General features: G+C 37.5%; 1 protein-coding gene across 3 annotated transcripts in view; it reads right to left on the bottom strand.

The window, feature by feature from the left end:
- Window positions 1–453: 453 nt before the first annotated feature.
- Window positions 454–22,060, bottom strand: part of MIPOL1 (mirror-image polydactyly 1) — a 324,048-nt gene continuing 302,441 nt past the window's right edge. For all 3 annotated transcript variants that reach the window (XM_059371253.1, XM_059371256.1, XM_059371254.1), the window contains one exon: window positions 454–1,182. In XM_059371253.1, coding sequence (XP_059227236.1) covers window positions 1,116–1,182 — 67 coding nt within the window. In that variant the 3' untranslated portion in view covers window positions 454–1,115. The remainder of the gene's footprint in view (window positions 1,183–22,060) is intronic.

Below are 22,060 nucleotides of genomic sequence, written 5' to 3'. Positions count from 1 at the left end.
CTACTGGCCTCTCACCTATTCAGTCTATAAAAAAAGAAGAAATTTTTCCTATAGCCAAATATATAAATCCTAGTTTTGTTCATAATTTCATATGGTTAGAAGTGACTGCCATGCCATAACTATTTCAAATTATCTTTTAAATAAAACAGTAGGTAACCAAATTGCCAGTTTTCTTTTTTCCATATCTTCATATTTTTACATTACAGTTTTATTGAATATTGGGTTCCCCTCCCTCCCAACAAAAATTCAAGTGATAATCTAGATAAAGATAACAAAAAATAATACTTAACATGTTTGATGCCTTCTTGTCTTTCAGAGTCATGCTAGCACATGTTACTTTTCAAGCCAAAGGTGTCCCAGCCCACGAGACAGACTTGGCCATTTCTATAGCTTAAATGAAGTTCAGTTATTCGGTCACAACATTAAAAAGTGTTGACAATATGAATCTAAAAGTACGCATAAACAATTTCCTCTTTTTTATTGAAAACAGTTTGCATTATTTGTAGTGAAACAAAAATCATGCCTTGATTAATGTAATTTTAAAATATCAAACTCTCATTAGAGCTAAGTGTACATTTGATTCCTGGTATTTAGACTTAATATTCTTTAATACTGACAAAGATTATGTGAATGCATTGGAGGAAGACTATACACTCTCATGTCTGAGCTCTCATCAGTTAAGAAATAAATTCTATATTGAAAAATGCATGTATTTTAAGTTTTGACCTAACACAGTGGATTACGGTTTAGACAATATTTACTTTGCTGTATTTTGATTTAGAAAGGGCTGTATGCGAAGATATGACCTATAATGGTTTCTCCGTAAAAAGATTTATATTCAATACAGTGAGATATAAAATAGTTACAAAATAAGCTGCAACTTTATAGCTACTCACTGGTAAAAGTCTGTAGTTAATACATTTGGATAAATAACTCAAGTCAGCAGCAAAGTGGTTAAACATTTGTGATTTGATTTTATCTCAGCTTGGAATGTGGTTGGAGTGTCCTACTTCTAACAACTGTTTGCTAAGTTAAGGCTTTAGTGTTTACACAGTGTTGAATGAAGCAGCCTGGTCACCAGATGTGATTGCTTCCCCAGACTGTCGTTTTTTCAGTCAGATCACTGTCCTCATGGTCCCTGTTCCAACTTTCTTCCTCAGGACGTCCACCAGCCTTTCCAACCTAAGTTGGGGGCAGGAGGGCGGGAAGGGGAAAAAAAAAGAATACAAAAGGTGCAGTTATTGTCAGGAATGTTTTGGCTGAAAAAGAACAGTTATTTGCCTGTGACCAAGCAGTGCTGGTAGTCACATTAAGAGACAAAGCATTACTGTCAGCAAGACACACTGGTGCAGAGTGCCAAGTATCTGAGGTTAAAAAAACAGTAACAACACAAACTTTAACCTAGATCTTCAGATTATGTCAGCTTTAGAAGCTACATGAAAAATATAACATACTTATTTCAATACATTTACCTGCTTGCGTTAGGTCGCAAATGAATCATTTACTATGCAATGAGAAGACGGCACTTGACATGCACAGCAGTTTCAAACTGATTTTTACCTGAGAAGTACCTATTCCAATACAGAAATACCATCGCTCTTACACCTGTTACGTAGCTACATAAGTGATACACTGGTATGTTACACAATTCTGACACATTACATTTCTTCCTTCTTCATAAAGTCAGCTGATGAAAATAATTAGGAATTAGCTAGCTGGAAAAAACCTTTTAGTGGCATGAAAATAATTTAAATATACACAAATGATTTGATGCTATAAAACCAGACTTTCTGTACTACATTTAAAAAGGAGTTTCTATTCTGATTAACATAAACAGGCAAGAGGGTTTATAGTTTCTAATCAAAGATATGTGATTTTTTTTAGTTGATTAAAAACCCACGAATTATACTGAAAATAAAGTCAAAAGTTCAGAAGTCCATTTCATAGTGTTCTTAGGCTACTCTATGGGTGGGAGATGACATTCATGTGGATCAGTGAGATTTTGCTTGACAGGAGATGATGGAATCTGACCATTAAATTTTTTTTTTTTTTGCTGAAAACATAAAACCTCAACAAAAAAATCCTGTTTGATGTTACACACAGAGAAATCTTCCAGTTTTCATATATACAATCTTCCTCCTGAAAGACTGGTGAGCGACATAGTCTAGTCTGCTCCAGCTTTGCCTCATTTATATGGATCCAAGCATGAGGGTCCTTTGCAAATAAACACAGCATAGAGCTAGACACTAAAGGAATGAGGGTATTCTTAGCGTCATACACACTGGTTTACACGGCTAATCAGCTGCACGCAACACTGAATGCTAGCTCTAGTTTATTGGATGATTTTGTGTATGCTGAGTTCTGTTCCCAGAAAACAAGAGGATGAAACAAAATAATTCAGTGCATCAAAAATCTTTGCTTTGAGAAATGGTAGTCATTAGAGCAGATTCAGCTACTGAATAAGAAGATTCACTAGACAATTCACGATGTTCACAGGTCAGTCTGTATTAGTTGATTTTTCCCTAATGACAAAAGCTAGTGCTATCTTATATACTCTGAAAATGGTGACTTATAGGATTAATAAATTCTTATTTTATTTTTTAAAGATTTTATTTATTTACTTGACAGAGATCACAAGTAGGCAGAGAGGCAGACAGAGAGAGAGAGGAGGAAGCAGGCTCCCCGCTGAGCAGAGAGCGGGATGCGGGGCTTGATCCCAGGACCCTGGGATCATGACCTGAGCCAAGGCAGAGGCTTTAACCTACTGAGCCACCCAGGTGCCCCTATAAATTCTTTCTTTAAAAAATTTTTTATTTACTTATTTGACAGAGAGAAATCACAAGCAGGCAGAGAGGCAGGCAGAGAGGGGAGGAAGCAGGCTCCCTGCCAAGCAGAGAGCCCGATGTGGGGCTGGATCCCAGGACCCTGAGATCATGACCTAAGCGGAAGGCAGAGGCTTAACCCGCTGAGCCACCCAGGCACCCCAGGATTACATAAATTCTTTTTTTAATTAATTTTTTTTAACATAAATTCTTGAAGACAAAGTTTCACTGACCTAAATTTTGGAGGAGGGGCAAGAAAACTATCAGTCTGAAAATTTAAATGTATTTTTAAAATATGATAATCACCTCAATTAACTGTTAAAAAAGGACTTGACTACTAAAGGAAATATTGACAGGCCACTTAAGAGCTTTTTTTTAAATTTTGGCATACATTGTAAAAAAGCCAGAAAACATTACTTTTAAGTTGGTTAGCTTTATACCAGCACCATAATATCACTTATACTACAATAAAAAACAAACAAACAAACAAACAAACAAACAAACACCTTCTTCATATTGTCAAAGTAAGATGTACTCTGCAGAGTTACTATTATTACTACAAATTCAGAATCAATGGAACCCCAAATTACTGAGATGAATCGGTGTGCCTCTTTTGAATTCTGCTTCACTAGTAAGCTCACCTAATTTAGTTTCTTTTTTATACATTAGGACATACTTCCACTTAGAACTTTTATAACTTGCTAAGGTAAGAGGTTAGAAGGAAATACTTAAATATCACATCTTACGCTCTCTTTCCTATGTTTCAACAATTACGAGATCAACCACATTCTCAGTTTATCCAGGTTGAATGATGTATGAAAATTTGATCTCAGAAATGAAAAAAAATGTCAATTACTTGGTTCTGTAAAAGCTTACTGACTTCTGAAACACAATGAAGCACCTATTCCTTCCTGTAAGGAATGGAATACACCTGCCAAACGTGGACGGTGCCAACAGGAAGGGAGCTGTGTGCGGCTGTTGAAGCACCTTGCAGGATTTGCCCGCAGGCAATTCTTTACCATCCAAATCGACACTAGCCTTTAAAAAAGTATGTAGCTTACTCAGTTGGTTCCAACTGCTTTACATGTTGCTCAACGATAATTTCCCAAGGCTTCATGAAATCGGAAAGTGGTTAGAGCTGGGAGTAGGATCTCTCCATTTTATTTTTATTTATTTATTTAAAAAAAGATTTATTTATTTATTTGACAGGCAGAGATCACAAGTAGGCAGAGAAGCAGGCAGAGGGAGAGGAGGAAGCAGACTCCCTGCTGAGCAGAGAGCCCGATGTGGGGCTCGATCCCAGGACTCTGGGATCATGACCCGAGCTGAAGGCAGAGGCTTTAACCCACTGAGCCATCCAGGCACCCCAGGATCTCTCCATTTTAAATATGAAGAAACAGAAGCACAAGTAAACCCTTCTACGGGACCTGCAGTAAAACAGTAACACCTTTGGACCTGCTTTCCTTGTTTGAAATTCAAAGCTACTTCCAAGAGGGCTTTGGGTCACTGGGAGAGCCACAGGTTTCAGACTATAGTTTAATGGATTATTTGGCTTCATTAAAAATTTTCTCAAGTTCTGGGCGCCTGGGTGGCTCAGTGGGTTAAGCCTCTGCTTTCGGCTTGGGTCATGATCTCAGGGTCCTGGAATCAAGGCCCGCATCAGGCTCGCCTCCCGGCGGGGAGCCTGCTTCCCTCACAACCCCGCACCTGCCTCTCTCCCTACTTGTGATCTCGCTCTGTCAAATAAATAAATAAAATCTTAAAAAAATTTTTTTTTTCTCAAGTTCTTACTGAAGTCAAATTGGGAAGGCATTTGTCAGTGTATTTCTTTCTTTCCTTTTTTTAAAAGATTTTATTTATTTATTTGACAGACAGAGATCACAAGTAGGCAGAGAGAGAGAGAGGGAAGCAGGCTCTCTGCTGAGCAGAAAGCCCAACACGGAACTCGATCCCAGGACCCTGAATCATGACCTGAGCAGAAGGCAGTGGCTTAACCCACTGAGCCACCCAGGCGCCCTGTCAGTGTATTTCACCTGCTATTTTAGTAACACATTAAGAAAGTAAAGTAATGACAGTGCACAGAATAAGAAATAATAGTTACAAACTAACTTTTGCTATGGTACAATTTCTATATAAACTTAAGAAATACACTTAAAGCTGTATTTTAGGAAACTTATTTTTTAATTAACATTATTTTTATATTTTCTAGGTATTTAGATAATATACATGTACTACAATGGAATATATACTTTTCCAATAGGTAGATGAACATAGTTATTTACCAATTTTCCTAATCAGTGTACTTATATTTTTCACTCTTAATGAATAATGTGATCTATTTTAAGTGGTAACTCTTTTTTAAAAAATTATTTCTTAAAATCAATTAATTAATTTGGTTTTTAAAGAAAGAGATTGCATGAGTGAAGTGGGGGAGGGGTGGAGGGAGAGGGGGAGAGAAAATCTTGAGCAGGCTCCAGACCTAGTGTGAAGCCTGATGTGGGACTCGATCTCCCCACCCTGAGATGATAACCTGCTGAAATCAAGAGTGGGATGCTTAACTGAGTTGCCCAGGAGCCCCAAACGGTAAGTAATTCTTAATACTGACCGTGTGCCAGGAATTATAAGTAAATTATGCACACACTTTATTTGCATGATAACTCCATGGAGTAGACAAAATTGGCTGACAAAACCAAAACACAGAGACAGTAATTTGACCAGAGCCCCACTTTTAGTGAGTTCTGGAGCTATGACGTGATACTAAATCTAATTACAACCTCCCTGATCTTTCTGATGTGCTATACTGCTTCCAAAAGCACTACAACATTTAAGGCTTATTTCTAAATTTTGGTAGGCTTGAATTATTCTTGCTGATTTTATATATATATTTCACCCCCCCCCCCCCAGCAGAAAGGAGTGAAACAGAACAAATTACTCATCACCAACAGAATAGTACCAAAGAAGTCTCACTGTAGGTTCCACTTTTGAGAGTAATTTTTATATCTGTTAATGTGAGAGTGGAAATTCTTCTTGGCTTGACAATTTTCACTCCAGAAAAATTATACCTACTATTTTAGGCAATGAGGTTATCCCATCAAACATATTTGCCTTAAAATTTTTTTTTGTTCAAGGAGAAAGAAATAGGGAAATCCAAGAGAGATAGATAACAACCTCCATCCAGCAAAGGAGATAGAAAAACCACTTGAAATGTGGGGTTACCATTAATATCAAAGATCTTGCCTGCTTTCAACCATGGCAGCAGGGTGAGAAAAAGACTTTAAATGTAGTTTTTTTCTTTTAGGATTATGGCTGTTCTTCCTCTACTGGTCATTTTAATGTGGATTTATTTTATCATCTTTTTCTTTATGCTTTTCATACTTTCCTCAAAAAATGTTATTCGGGGGCGCCTGGGTGGCTCAGAGGGTTAAGCCTCTGCCTTCGGCTCAGGTCATGGTCTCAAGGTCCTGGGATCGAGCCCCGCATCAGGCTCTCTGCTCGGCGGGGAGCCTGCTTCCCCCTCTCTCTCTGTCTGCCTCTCTGCCTACTTGTGTTCTCTCTCTCTGTGTCAAATAAATTAAAAAACAAAACAAAACAAAAAAATGTTATTTGTTTCCTTGATTCCATCTACATGCTTTTACTTCCAAATACATAGCCCCCATCCCAAAACTCCCTTCTGAGTTTCAGACGCACATATCCTACCGCCCTCAAGACGTCTCCTTTTGCTTATTGCACTGGCATATGACACTTAGCATATCTAAAACAAAATTAATTTTGCTTCCCCTCAATGTTTCAGTATTTATCTTTATTAATGTTGTCTTTCATGAAGTTGAAAAAAATCAGAAAAACTTTGTCTATTTTATGTATGTATGTATGAATGTATGCATGTATGTATTTTTCTCATTTCAGTGTGGACCTGTGAAAACTTTGTGATGAAACCACTAATGCAGACAGTAGGAAGTAATGAATAGGCTTTAACTCATTTAGTAACATCATTTGCACTTTAGGGAGATTACACAGGCAAGAATGTAGGGATGGGATGGAGGCAGGTTACTCTATAGGTAGGAAGCCCAGATAGTTCCTGATTAAAATAATCCTAGTGAGCACAACATGAGAATGTATTTAAGGCCATACAACTGTGCACTTAAAAATGGCTTAAATGGTAAAATTTTATGTTATGAAGATTGGCCATAATAAAAAAAATTCCTTGTAAAACTGGAAGCCTTGAACTAGAACTGCAGCAGTGCAAATGGAAAGAAGGGGGTAAGTTTGAAAGATATCTAGGATATGGAATCCAAAGGACTTAGTGACTTTTGAGGGTAGGGTGGGGAGAAATGGGGTGGGCAAGGATGTCTGGTTTTGGTTATTATATGGATAGTGGTAACCAAGACAGTGTAGAGGAAGATTAGAAGAATTTGGTGTGTGTGTTTGTGTGTTCAGCTTAGTACATATAAATTTGAAGTGTTGGTGGGACATATGAATGGGAATGTTAAGTAGATACCTGGATGTAAGAGTCTGTGTTAGAGAATTCCAGCTTTATGATATGGATTTCAGTTCAATCAATAAGTACTTGTTTGGTAACTCCTATGTACCAGGTATTGTTCTAGACATTGATTATTCAAAAAACAGGACATGGTCCCTCCTTATAACCATAATCTGGGGAAGTAGATCTTTACATAGGTAACTCAAATAAGTTATTAGTAGATGCTGTAATAAAACACAGATATTAAACAGAACGTAGTTTGGATAGGGGAGGATAAGGGAAGGCACATGAAGTCTTCCTGATTTTGTCTGAGTTAAGTATTGAAGAATGAGAAGGAGACAGACATCTTGAGAAGGGTGGGAGTGGAGAGGGGGAAGGATGGGCATTAAAGACAGAGGAAATAATATCTGTGAAGGCACAGAATTATGAAAAGCATGATATGGGTCAAGTCCTATCGGGAGTAAGTTTTCTCAGGATCATGAAGTAAGAGGTGGAGAATGGTAGGAAATGAGGCTGAAGAGGCGGGTCACGACTAGATTGCTCTAGGTTGTAACTGAAGCCATGGGAGTAGATGGAAATGCTTAGAAAGATAAGTAAAAAAGAAGAGAGGTGGGAATAAGAAAGAAACTAAATGAAAACAAATATTTAGAGTAAAGAGATTGGCAAAAGAATTTGAGGAAATAGGGAGTAAAAGATGAATCAAGAACAGGTAATTGTTACAGAATCCAAAGGGCATTTGAAGAAGGCAGTGATCAACAGGGTTAAGTACTTAAACAAGATCAAAGTGAAAAGTGCCCATTTGATTTGGGAATTGGGAAAAATGACAACTTTTGGGGTCAGTTTTAATGGCATGATGGAAGTAGGAGGAAGCCTGAGAGGAATGTGAAAATTGAAGGCCAGGGGTGCCTGGGTGGCTCAGTCAGTTAAAGCATCTGACTCTTGGTTTTGGCTCAGGTCGTGACCTCAGGGTCATGGGATCATAAGCACAACTTACAGCATTATCTTAAAAAATACAACTGGACAACTTTTCTTGGAGATTAAGGGGAAAGAGGTGGGAAAAATACAGCCATGGATAATTTAGGTATGGAGGAAGTTAACCAATAGAACTTAAGTCTGCTAGATTCAACTTTCCCCATAGAGTAGGAGGCAGAGTTCTCTGCTGAAAGCAAGGGTAAAGAAAAAAGATAGAGGAAGATGCTAAAGTTTAATGTGACAAGAAAGGGAGGTGACTTGGAATATATAAAAGAAATATTAGGTGAGATTAATGATATAGCTACAGCTAGAGACTACAAATTTGTAGGAGGTACTGGTCATCATAGTATGATGTCATCATGACTTTTGTTTTCCACATCAGGTCTACACTTTGGGGATAAATTTGGAGAGGACAAATAACAGAAGTAATTAATTGAGAGTTTATGACTTGTAAGACAAAACAAGAGTATAACAAGACTGTGTCCTTGAGAGAAAGTGATTAAACTTAGAATTGAGATTGGGTAGAGAAGAAAAGTGAGTCTGTAAGGGGCTGTTAGTTCAGAAAAAAAAAAAAAAAAAGTGAAAGGAGCAAGGGACCAGATGTCTTGATCTGTGATGAAGCTAAAAAGCATGAGTAGTTGGAATAAGTCTGTGGTTATTGTGAAAGAGGCAACTTTGATCTTAGGATTTCAGATGTAGAAAATTCTGCCTACATCCATTGTGGCTTTAGTGGATAAGAGATAAAAGTCATTAGCATTCAAGAGACAAAAGAATAGGGTACATTACTGACATGGATATTGAAGTTTCTTGGCACAAATGTAGAAGTTGGAGTAGAGAGGAAGACACTGAGTCAGATGCCTGAAACATATTTTAAGGGAATATCACTGATCACATCAGTAGATAGCACTAAAGAGGGAGACAGTGGGTGAGAAAGCTGGATGGTGTAAATCTCAAAGGAGGGAGGGTTTTTACATCATTGCAGGTCTGAAAGCAGCAAAGGGGAACCAGAAGAATTCTCCTTCATAGAATCTGGGTATGGGAAAAAGACTGGTGTTCAGTGGACTGCCAGAAAACAAGTGTCCTCAGTAAATTCAAGTTTCAGGTAGAATGTGTGTGTGAAACACTCAGTGTAGAAGTTGTGGATAGATGCGAGGTAGTAACAATGGAAGGAAGGTTCCAGAAAGCAGACTAAAAAGAGCTAAGATAAGAGGAATAAAAAGAAGGAGAGAAAGATGGGGAGGGAGGAAACACAGAGCTATGAAAGAGAAGAGCTGATGGTCTGAGTGTGCGCACTCTCCCATGTATAAATTATAACTGATAAAGTAAGAAGTTCTTTCTCTGTTTTAGCTACAAAATGTAACCGAGGAATACAGATTAAGATACACTGATGCTAATAAAAATGGACATATACACATGTATTTGTAAATATAGAGACATGCTCATATCAATATGGATCATCAATTTCATTTTTCTTCACAAAAGAACACATAAGAAATAAGTAAATAGCCTATGAAGAAAGAATGAAGTTGAAAAAAGACGACTATTTACATTTGAAATACACGGAAGAAAGTTTGTAAGTGAAAAGGTGAGGATAGGAGTAGATAAGAGAGCAGATTGAAAAATCATGGTGAAGAAGGTAATAATAAGACTTGGTAGACAGTAGTAAGAATGGGGAATTAAATAATTATATGGTCAAAAATCATGCCTTATTTTAACTGGAAACTGCCTCCTTGAATCTTCTACTCATCTACCCAGACCTACCCTTTAAATTGTTACCCTATTTGATTTCTGTAGGAGGTGCTGTCAAAATGTTAAGAGAGCTGTCATGTCCTTACGATATTTTATTTACACTTCCAGTCTTCAGATGGCTGGTATCTTAAAGTTAGTAGACGACTCACTATTATTCATATTTTTTGTGCATGTTCTCTAGTATGTCCAGTTTCTTTAAAAATATTGGACATGCGGTGCCTGGGTGGCGTGGTCAGTTGAACGTTCAACTCTTCATTTCAGCTTGGGTAGTGACCTGAGGGTCATGGGATCAAGTCCCATGTCAGGCTCCACACTCAGTAGACTCTCTCTCTCTCCCTCTGCTTCCCCCCTCCACACTCTTTATAAAAGAAATAAATAAAATCTTTAAAAATTTTGCCCCTATGTAATAACCCAGTTTAATCATTATAGAGGGAAGGTGGACTGATATCTTCCTTGATTTAGACTTTTACTTCTGTTTCACTATCCCTACTTATACTAATACTCTAACACTAATACTGATATCACCAATACCTAGCTTGCTTTGTCTCCCATGCCACGCCAAGGGTCTCCTATTTTGGACATATACAATTAATACTTCTTCTCCATTTATTGCTGTACAATAAACCACACAAAACTTGATGGCTTAAAACAGCAGCTATTTTATTTAATTTTGTCAACTTGGAATTGGAGTAGCTGGGTAATTCTGCTAGCCTTTCCTGGCATCACTCATTCAGCTATAGTCAGTTGGGGTGGGGTGGTCATGTAGCTGACAGGTAGTGCTGACTTCTGCTAGGACTCTCTGTTTCTGTGGTATCTCATTCTCAAACAGATAAGCCCAGACTTATTTACCTAGTGACCACAACGGTAAGAGGGGGATGCTGAAATCACTACGGCCTCTTGAGGCCTTGTTTAGAAGTTGTACATCACTTGGTTTATTTTATTGTTTAAAGGGAGTCACAGGCCAGCCCAGATTTAGAGGGGGGGGGGGATTCCACCTTTTGACAGAAGGTGGTGCCAAAAATTCAGGGTCTTTTTTTTTTTTTTTAAATTTCTTTTCAGCATAACAGTATTCATTGTTTTTGCACCACACCCAGTGCTCCATTCATGGTCATTTTTATTGCACAATATTGATCTTAAGCAGAAGATTCTATGTTTATCCATGTCAGACTTCATCTTGGTAAATTTATTTATTTATTATGTACTTATTTATTTATTTGGCAGAGAAAGCACACACAAGCAGGGGGAGCGACACACAGAGGGAAAGGGAGAAGTAAGCTCCCTGCTGAGCAGAGAATCCAATGTGGGGCTTGACCCCAGGACACTGGGATCATGATCTGAGCCGAAGGCAGATGCTTAATGGCTGAGCCACCCAGGCGCTCCTTGAGTTTATTACTTTTTGTACTTATGGTACTTTAACTTAGGTATTAAAAAATGTTGAATTAAAAAGTACTGAAACTCTTAGGTATATCCCTACACGTCATAATATGTATTCCTATTCAATTAGCATGAATTCTCTGAAACAGAGAATTGCTAGTGTGCAGTCACTTTTTGATCCAGTCCACAAAGATATTTTGAGATAGTCTGTCAAATGACTGTTAAAATTAAGATATATGTGCTTTGGTGAGTGCTGTGAAGTGTGTAAACCTGGTGATTCACAGACCTGTACCACTGGGGATAAAAATTTATGTTTATAAAAAATAAAAAATTAAAAAAAATAAGATATATTAGAGTTCTTCCTCCTTACCTACCAGTTATAGAGGTTAATTCCTGAGATGCATTTATTTTATTTTTTTTTAAAGATTTTATTTATTTATTTGACAGAGAGAGATTACAAGTAGGCAGAGAGAGAGAGGAGGAAGCAGGCTCCCCGCTGAGCAGAGAGCCCAATGCGGCATTCGATCCCAGGACCCTGAGATCATGACCTGAGCCGAAGGCAGAGGCTTTAACCCACTGAGCCACCCAGGCGCCCCTGAGATGCATTTAGACTTGCAAAGACCCAGTATATGGCAACTGGGATCAGCCTGGCTGTCAGAGCATAAGCGCTTAGTGGGGACAACACGAAGTGACTCGGTGGGTCTGCAGCTATGGTAACTGGACTGGCCATAGGGTGTTATCCAAAAGTACTGTTAACTATTTCAATTAAGTACCTAAAGGGCTTAATTTGGGCTTTAACAGATATCCAAATAGGTCTACTTGATGATCTGTTGCATGGAAACAGTTTCTGGGCTATGATGATATTTGGCAAATATGATGAGTTTGTAAACCACTGCTTGCTTAAGTTGATGCCATGCCTAGTATGGTCCATAGCACATAGCACTTACTCTATCTCTAAATTTAATTTTGAGGGTTGGTCTACTTGTGTTTCAACATTTAAGATACACTTACTGAAAAACTTCACTGAAAAGTCCATGAGTCATTTTTTATTAAAAGCAAATAATGAATTCCAAAATATTACCAACTTAAAAACACTATGATGGTATTATGCATTTTGCCTTACCAAAAAGTCATCGTTTTTTTTTTTTTCAAACAGTTTCACTATTAAACAGATGTGGACCTAGAAATAGATCTTGTTTTTTTAATAAAATTTAAAGATTTATTTATTTATTTATTTATTTGACAGACGGAGATCACAAGCAGGCAGAGAGGCAGGCAGAGAGAGAGGAGGAAGCAGGCTTCCTGCTGAGCAGAAAGCCCGATGCGGGACTCGATCCCAGGACTCTGAGATCATGACCTGAGCCGAAGGCAGTGGCTTAACCCCCTGAGCCACCCAGGCGCCCCTTGTTTTTTATGAAATTTAAAGCTTAAAACATTTTTGTATTTTTGTTAGCAAACTCAGTGTTAATAATAAATTGTGATTAATTTGGAAATGGGCATAATTTATTATCCAGAACAGGATATTATAACATTAACAGTTAAAATAAGATTTCAAATGTAATTATACTAAAGAGAATGAGGTAAAAAATTGATACTGGCAGGAATGTACTAGCCAAAGTAATTATACTCAGGACAATTTACTGAAGGAAAGAAGTTATAGGACAATTATTTACTATTTAAATTTATACAAAATATTTTGAAGAAGACATCACAATATGTCATTATAACTAGATAATAAATAAGAATTCTAGATGAGCACCAATTTTAAGATTTTATTTATTTATTTTAAAGATTTATTTATTTGAGAGAGCACACAGAGGGAGACGGAGAAGCAGATGCCCTGCTGAGCAAGAAACCAGACATGGGACTCAATCCCAGTACCCTAGGATCATGACCTGAGCCAAAGGCAGACACTTAACTGACTGAATCCCTGGACATGCCTTGATTTTAATTATAAAAACATATTTAAAAGATATGTCTTTTTCTTAGAAAATATTACCAATGCAAATGACTGGGAAACTTTAAAAAAATCTTGACAGGGGCACCTGGGTGGCTCAGTGGGTTAAAGCCTCTGCCTTCGGCTCAGGTCATGATCTCATGGATCTGGGATCGAGCCCTACATGGGGCTCTCTGCTTGGCGGAGAGCCTGCTTCTTCCCTTCTCTCTCTGCCTGCCTCTCTGCCTACTTGTGATCTCTGTCTGTCAAATAAATAAATTTAAAAAAAAAATCTTGACAAAAGGTTGTGTTAAAAATCAGCCTGGGGGCTCCTGGGTGACTCAGTCAGTAGAGCAGCTGATTCTTGATTTGGGCTCAGGTCGTGATCTCAGGTTGGTGGAACTGAGCCCTGCATAGGGCTCTGTGCTCTGAGTGAGTCTGCTTCTTTCCTGCTCCCTCTGCCCCTCCCCCTCAGCCACCCACCCTCCCAAGTAACTAACTAACTAAATAAATCTTTAAAAACAAAAATCTCAGTTTGGTTACCATGTCATTGATAAGTTTACATGGATATACTGTGACAATTAGAATCAAGCCTTTGCCTCCCCTGTTAATCCTCGTAAAATCTTTGAGATTAAGTAGAAACCAAAATATGCATGTAAGAAGGGTCTCTTACTACCTACTTGATTCACTGTGTGTTCAGGTCTCTCCAATATTTTATGACTGTCTGAGATTTAAGAATTCCCATCAGAACTGAAATGTTGATAAACTTATAGCCTACATAGGCTGAAGCAGAGTACGTGCCAAGGTTTTGTTCAAATATATTTAGTAAAAATGCCTACATTCAGCAAAAACTGCATTCTCACTCAAGTTTTGACTTAAAAGTAATTTTCAAATCAGTAATGTAAACTGAGTATACATAGTTTTCACAATCTCCACTATTCCAAACACAAGATGATACGCAGGAAATAAACTACCAAATTATTATAGTTCTCAAAATGATTTTGGGTCATGTCTTCCCTACACCTCTAATAAAGCAGTCTAAATAGCCTTTGTTTTGTTTGGGTCAGGCATGGGTTACAACTGTAAGAGTGGCGAAGTCTGCCTTTATTTCTCAAAGAGCTAAAATAATTTGATAGGGGCGCCTGGGTGGCTCAGTGGGTTAAAGCCTCTGCCTTCAGCTCAGGTCATGATCCCAGGGTCCTGGGATAGAGCCCTGTATTAGGCTTCCTACTCAGTGGGGAGTCTGCTTCCTCCAGTCTCTCTGCCTGCCTCTCCCTACTTGTGATCTTTCTCTGTCAACTTTTAATAAGATTTAAATAAAATCTTTAAAAAATAAAATAAAAAATAAAATAATTTGATAATGATAACTATTAAAACAAAATTCCACCAGTAATATAGAACTCTAGAGAGACCATCACAACCCAAACCCAAAATTAAATCCAATGCTGAGCAGATAATGACCCAATGGCACTTCTTTTGCTTCCCATTAAGATACAGCTTCTATGGGGCACTTGGCGGGCTCAGTCAGTTAGGCAGCTGACTCTTTGGGTTCAGGTCATGATCTCAGGGTCCTGGGACAGAGCTCCAGGCACTCAGCAGGGAGTCCACTTCAGGATTCTCTCTTTCCCTCTGCCTGTACTTCTCTCCCACTTGCTCACTCTCTCTCTCTAAAATAAATAAATAAATAAATCTTTTAAAAAAAGGGAATCCAGTCCTCTCACATTGTCCTCCCTTTGACTCTTAATACTCTAGCCTTAAAAAAAATTTTTTTTGAGGGACACCAGGGTGGCTCAGTTGGTTGGACGACTGCCTTCGGCTCAGGTCATGATCCCGGAGTCCCGGGATCGAGTCCTGCATCGGGCTCCCAGCTCAATGGGGAGTCTGCTTCTCCCTCTGACCTTCTCCTCGCTCATGCTCTCTCTCACTGTCTCTCTCTCAAATAAATAAATAAAATCTTTAAAAAAAATTTTTTTGAGAACAATGTTATATGATTGAAAAAAAGGCTATAAGAATATCTGCATTTTATTATGAAATAAACCCAAATCTGTGAATTTCTGATACTAAAATTTTAGATATAAAATTATAGACAGGTATCAAAACAGATATATTTTGGGGATTGCATTATTTCTTAAATGAAAACCAGGATATGTGACTATTATCTCAGTCTACATATAAAATTGTCCCTGTTTGTTGTTCAAGAGGTATTTTTGGCTGGATCTGTATTACTAAAAAAAAAAGAAAATGAAAACAAATTGGGTACATACAGTCAACAGTATTTAGTTTTAAAGCATCATTACTAACCATTTACTAATTAGCTTTTTGATTTCTTGTACAAATTTCAAAATAAATCTGATTTAATCATTTTCCCTAAACTATTTTCCTGTATAAAAACGTATTTCAAGTAACTAGGACAAAGGATACAAATAATATGGATAGATTGATTTAGTTCCTCAGATATGTCATTATATAAAGCATTATCATTTAGAAGATACAATTGTCTTTAAAGAATATTATTCATTCACTCAGAAATCAAGCAGTAAATTTGGGATTTATCTCTGAGATTACATAGAACATAAAAAATCTTAGCACAAGCATACTTAGCTATACTTAAATTAGATATAGGACATTCCTTATTCAATGTCACTAGTATCTAAGGTAGACAAAGTGTTAAAAGGTTACCTTACTTTTTTTTTTTTTTAAGTTCTCATTTACTTAGGGGCACTTGGGTGGCTCTGTGGGTTAAGCCTCTGCCTTCCGCTTAGGTCATGGTCTCAGGGTCCTGGGATCGAGATCCACTTCAGGCTCTCTGCTCAGCGGGGAGCCTGCTTCCCCCTCTTTCTCTGCCTGCCTCTCTGCCTACTTGTGATCTCTCTCTGTCAAATAAATAAAATCTTTAAAAGAAAGTGAAGTATATTAAAAAAAGATTTCATTTACTTATTTTGAGAGAAGAGACAGCGAGCGAGTATGAGCAGGGGTGGGGCAGAGGCAGAGTGAGAGAGAATCTCAAGTAGACCCTGTGCTGAGTGCAGAGTCCTACACAGGGCTCCATCTCATGACCCTGAGATCATGACCTGAACCTAAGTCAAGGGGCAGATGCTCAACTGACTGAGCCACCCAGATGTTCCATACCTCTATTTTAAATCTAGACTTACATTTGCTCTGTTCTACGTAACCCTGAAAATATCAGGCTTGTCAATCAACTATAATATCATTTTATTACTTTAGAAGACTAGTAAAAATAAAAGTTAAACATATAACAAGATATGTAAAACTTTGAATTCTTTACTTTTGTTTCACCTCATTTTAAAATTAGAACATGGAGAAGGAGTAGAACTATATTTCCTTTGTTATAGTATATCTAAGGTAATTTTATTTCACATTTTTGATTTTAAAATATTAATTTTGGTATAATTTTACCCAGGGCTTAATTAAGACTTTGTTAGTAAATTAGATGTCTAGATAGTCTGTTGGATTCCAATTAGTCTATGGCAGCACTAGTAGAGTGGATGATACTATTAGGAAACTACTTACAGAAGATAATAAGAGTATTTCGCTTAAGCCTTTAACTTAACATCAGAAAGTGATTGAGATAATAGGATGAATTAAGATCAAGTGACAATTTTATTGGACTCTTTCACTTTGTCTATGAGAGGATATTCAAATCATATGTAAGATTCCCAAGAAAACTCAATACCAGTAACAAGCCCATGAGGCTCCATGAGGGCAAATACAAAATATGTTTATTACTGATACTTGGTAACTAGCAGAACAGACTCCCAAAAATCAACAGGATGTTATCTGTTTATGAGTAGATATTATATACACATGTACACACACAGGGAATGAGGAGTAAAGAAATTTCATTTCCAATCTCAATTCTAAGAAATGGATTGAAATTTTGATGACCCCCTAAAAGTAGCTTCCAAGAATAAAAAAGCAAGACTTCTAGTAAAAGTCTAGTAAAAGTTTTCTAGTAAAAGTTTTATTTAGTCAAGGCCCTTACAGAAGAACATTAAATAATAAAGCCATTATTTATTTATTTGACAGAGAGAGAAAGCACAAGCAGGGGGATTGGCAGAGGGAGAGGGAGAAGCAGACTTCCCTCAGAACAGGAAGCCCAATGCAGGGCTTGATTCTAGGACCTGGAGATCATGATCTGAGCTAAAGGCAGATGCTTAACCTACTGAGCCACTCAGGTGCCCTGATTCCTCCCATTTTAAATGGAGGGAGTTTGGGAGCTTGATGAGAAAGATCTTAGATGAAACTTCACCCTAACTGAGAACTAAGTTAAGGTTATACTTTCTGCTTCAGGAAGAATTTAGTTAATGTGATAACAACGAATCACTGATTCTGAAAACCAGCATTGTCACCTCTTCTTTTTTGATTTCATAACTTTTAAGGAGACAAAAATGAAGCATGTAAAGGAATGAATGAATGAATGAATGAAGTTGCCATGGATGTGGATTACTGACGCATCATCTTTTTTTTTTTTAAAAGATTTTTATATATTTATTTGAGAGAGAGATTGAGAGAGAGAGCACATGAGCAGGGGGAGGGGCAGAGACAGAGGGAGAAGTGGACTCCCTGCTGAGCAGGGAGCCTGAAAGAGGCTCCATCCCAGGATCCTAAGATCACAACCTGAGCTGAAGGCAGACACTTAACTGACTGAGCCACCCAGGCATCCCTATTGATGCATCTTCTATAGGAGTAAAAGAATTAAACACACACATGGCAAAATACGGGGAAAACAAATTGATAACAAGGTGAACCATTTTAATTCATTAAAAACTCTTGATTTCTAAGAATTGAAACAGGGTATGATAGTGGTATATTGAAAAAGGATGCAGATTTGTGGAAAGATTCCTCTTCCTTTTCTTATTCTGGCTTTTGTGTTCTGTCCCTGCTCCCCAGCTTCTAGGACAATCCATATGAACACTTCCATAAGTTACATCTGAAAGTACATAGAAGTTTTTTTATTTTTTTTAGACTGAAATGGACTGTCTGTTGGTATATCATTGTACTATTTAAAATATCAGTTTCACTATTTCAGAGTGCCTTCTGTTGAAAATTAAGAGCGAGAAGTCATTTTGAAAACTGCTCAATTACATTGTCCTTAACGTTTTTTTTCCCTATGGACAACTGATCCTTGGTTTAAAAATAAGGATATAGTAAATAGAAGTTGGAGATTTAATCTCATTCATGATATTATTAGGCTGCTAGGTAGTCACTGCTAATTTCTGACAACTTAAAAACACTATGTTATCAGACTCATATCTTCTATATAGAATCCTAAATCCTTATATAAATAAACCTATCTTCCTAAAACATCAAAATTTAGCAAAGTAATATAACCATGAAAAGGTAGATTTCTCTGAGAAATTTATGACACATAATAGTGATAGAACATACATTACTTAACTAAAACTGCCATCAGAACAGCATATAAAAGGCAAAATGTTATAAACATCAACACCACATGTATAAAAGAGGTTTAGGGGTGCCTGGGTGGCTCAGTTGTTAGGCTAAGCCTTTGGTTCAGGTCATGATCCCAGGGCTCTAGGATAAAGCCCCACATCAGGCTCCCTACTTGGTGGGAGGCCTGCTTCTCCCTCTCCCACTTCCCCTGCTTGTATTCTCTTTCTCACTGTCTCTCTCTCTCTGTCAAATAAATAAATAAACTATTAAAAAAAAAGAGGTTTATACTTTCATCTATCTCAAAAACAGTGTCTATTCCAAACACATACATTTTGTATTTTATAGATAAGGAATTCTGGATGCACAGAAAGATGAGATTTCTGACCGATTTTCATTTCTTTCTGATTTATGATTTTTATATGCCACTTGTAAATGTAATTTCCATTCTTTAATATCCATTCACTTCACAGTTAATACTTTTCAAGCACCGTAGAAGACTTGAAATTAAATCACATACATCTTTCTTATATGTGTTAAAGTATTATATTAGGGATTATTGGCCTTTATTCTCGGTATCAGGATTATTCATTGGTAGTATGTTAGTGACATAGGGACATATTAACTCTTTTGAGCTGACAGGACATTAGCAAACTGCTTCAGAGACTGAATTACAATGATCTTAAATGTGAATTATGCTTATGTTCTAATTTATTTACGGTAACTTATTCACCAGGATAGATTCTTCATAGGATTTCCTTTAGACTTACAGTATTTGCACTATTAACAATACATACAGATTTTTAAAAAAGATTTTTATTTATTTATTTATTTGACAGACAGAGATCACAAGTAGGCAGAGAGGAAGGCAGAGAGAGGAGGAAGCAGGCCCCCTGTGGAGCAGAGCCCGATGTGGGGCTCAATCCCAGGACTCTGGGATCATGACCTGAGTGGAAGGCAGAGGCCTTAACTCTTTGAGCCACCCAGGCACCCCCAGATTTTTATATTGTAGAAACTACCGGATATTTGAGAGCAAAGATAATAAATAAGGCCTTATATATTTATAATGATTCTGATTTACTAAGTACCAGAGAGCATTTTTTTTAAAAGATTTATTTGACAGAGAAGAGAGAGAAAACATGAGCAGTGGGAGGGGCAGAGGGAGAAGCAGCCTCCCTGCTGAGCAAGGAACCGGATGCAGGGCTCCATCCCAGAACCCTGGGATCACGACCTGAGCCAAAGGCAGACTCAACCAACCGAGCTACCCAGACACCCCACACACAGCAATTTGTAAGGCCAATGAAAACTATTCTTCATCTTATTGGTAGAGCAATTTTCATCTGTGTGTGAACAAAAGAGCCTCAAACCCACCTGCTGGTAAAATCCTAAAAGTTTTACAAATATTCTATAAAGGATGATACTTAAATTATAATCTATTGTTTTTTTCCTTAGATAAATTTAGGTTTGGGCAAAAACCGTTTATATCCTTTTGTATGTGTTTTGTTACCTAAATTTGGTAGAAATATTTCTTTGACATGGTTCCTGGGAGGCTCAGTAGGTTAAGCATCTGCCTTCAGCTCAGGTCATGATCCCAACATCCTGGGATTGAGCCCCGCATCCAGCTCTCTGCTCAACGGGGAGCCTACTTCTCCCACTCCACCACTTACTTGCGTGCTGTCTCTTTCTCAAATAGATAAATAAAATAAAAAAAAGGAATACTTCCTTGAGTAAGTAACCTAGATGATATGAATGAATAATTTTTGTAAATCTGTGCTAATAGCCTATCTTCACTGTGTGCATTTTGAAGCAAGACAATTATAAAGATTTTTTTCTATATACTGCTCTCAGCTGCTTACATCTGGACTTTGAAATATTTGCCCACCAGCCTGGTTCGGAGAATTCTGACATCACCTCAGGAACTGATCTACTGTTTGCCCAGTGGGAGTTACATATTGCCGTTTGAATAATGACACCTCAAACCACAGCCTTAACATTTGGCCTATCTTTGAATGGCTTGAGATACAGCTCTTAAGAATAATCTTTACCATTCAGAATAACTTTGGACATTCTGACTTTTAGCACAAAACTCCACAGAAAGAGTTTAATTATGTGGGAAATAGGGTTATATAATCTAAATTGTTATCATTCCAAAGACATTCTCGTGGGTATTTCTATTATTCCCAGAGAAGAATCCTTAGAAGCCTTCTTTTCTTTTGCTTTTCAGTTTCTGGAAGCCAATTTTGATGAGTTTTATATCTGCCAACCTACAGTACTGGTCTCAAACCCAACTTAATATTTTTTCTCATAAGTTTATAAGTTAGGGTTACATAAAAAGAAAATGAAATTAGTTCTTAGCATTGAACTAAAGACATTCTACTGATGGCACTGTGTCGTTCCTATCTCTTAGCCAGAAAATCTTAAAATACCGACTACTTCTTTACCCGTCACATCTCTTTAGTCACCAAATCATAGTTTTTCTCTATAGTGTTCCTGATAGGAATCCCTTTCTTCCGTTCTCCCTGTTACCAGCCTACACCGCACACCAGTTGTCTGTTCTCATTATACTGTATTATTATCATTGCTTCTTAGCTGGTACTTTTACTTCTAAAACCAGCCTGCTTCAATTCATTTTCCATAGTGCTAAGTGAGCCTGATGTTCCTCAAATGCTATTTCTTTCAAGTAAACGTTGCTGCTTTCAAAACTCTACATTGGTTTCTTACTCCCTATCACATGAAATCAAACTGCCTTTGTATGCCTGAGAAGGCTCTCAGTAATTCAGGCTACGCTGCCTATCTGATATCCCACAGGGCCTAAGTTCCTGCCTGGTTGACCTCTCTACTATCTCCACTCACAAAATATATTCACATGTGTACTTGTGCTTCATTGATGCTGTTTTTCTCATCTACACTCTCCTTTCCTCTCTGCTTATTCCTATCCCATTCATTCCAGAGGGCCAAGTTCAATTTCTTTGAGGCCTCCTTTTTCCTTGTATTACCTGCACGGAACAATTAATAGGTTATTCACTACCATTCTATTCTAAGAAATGATTTTTTAAATAAAGATTTTATTTATTTGATAGAGTGAGAGATCACAAGTAAGCAGAGAGTCAGGCAGAGAGAGAAGGAGAAGCAGGCTCCCTGCTGAACAGAGAGCCCGATGCGGGGCTTAATCGCAGGACATTGAGATCATGACCTGGGCTAAAGGCAGACACTTAACCCACTGAGCCACCAGGCACCCCCTAAGAAATGATTTTTAAGAAACAAGGCGAAATATATATATATATATATATATATATATATATATACATCGATATCTAT

The sequence above is a fragment of the Mustela nigripes genome, chromosome 13 (assembly GCF_022355385.1).
Source record: "Mustela nigripes isolate SB6536 chromosome 13, MUSNIG.SB6536, whole genome shotgun sequence".
Lineage (NCBI taxonomy): Eukaryota > Metazoa > Chordata > Mammalia > Carnivora > Mustelidae > Mustela > Mustela nigripes.
Note: the sequence above shows the minus strand (reverse complement) of the source record. Positions and strands in the feature narration are given on the sequence as shown.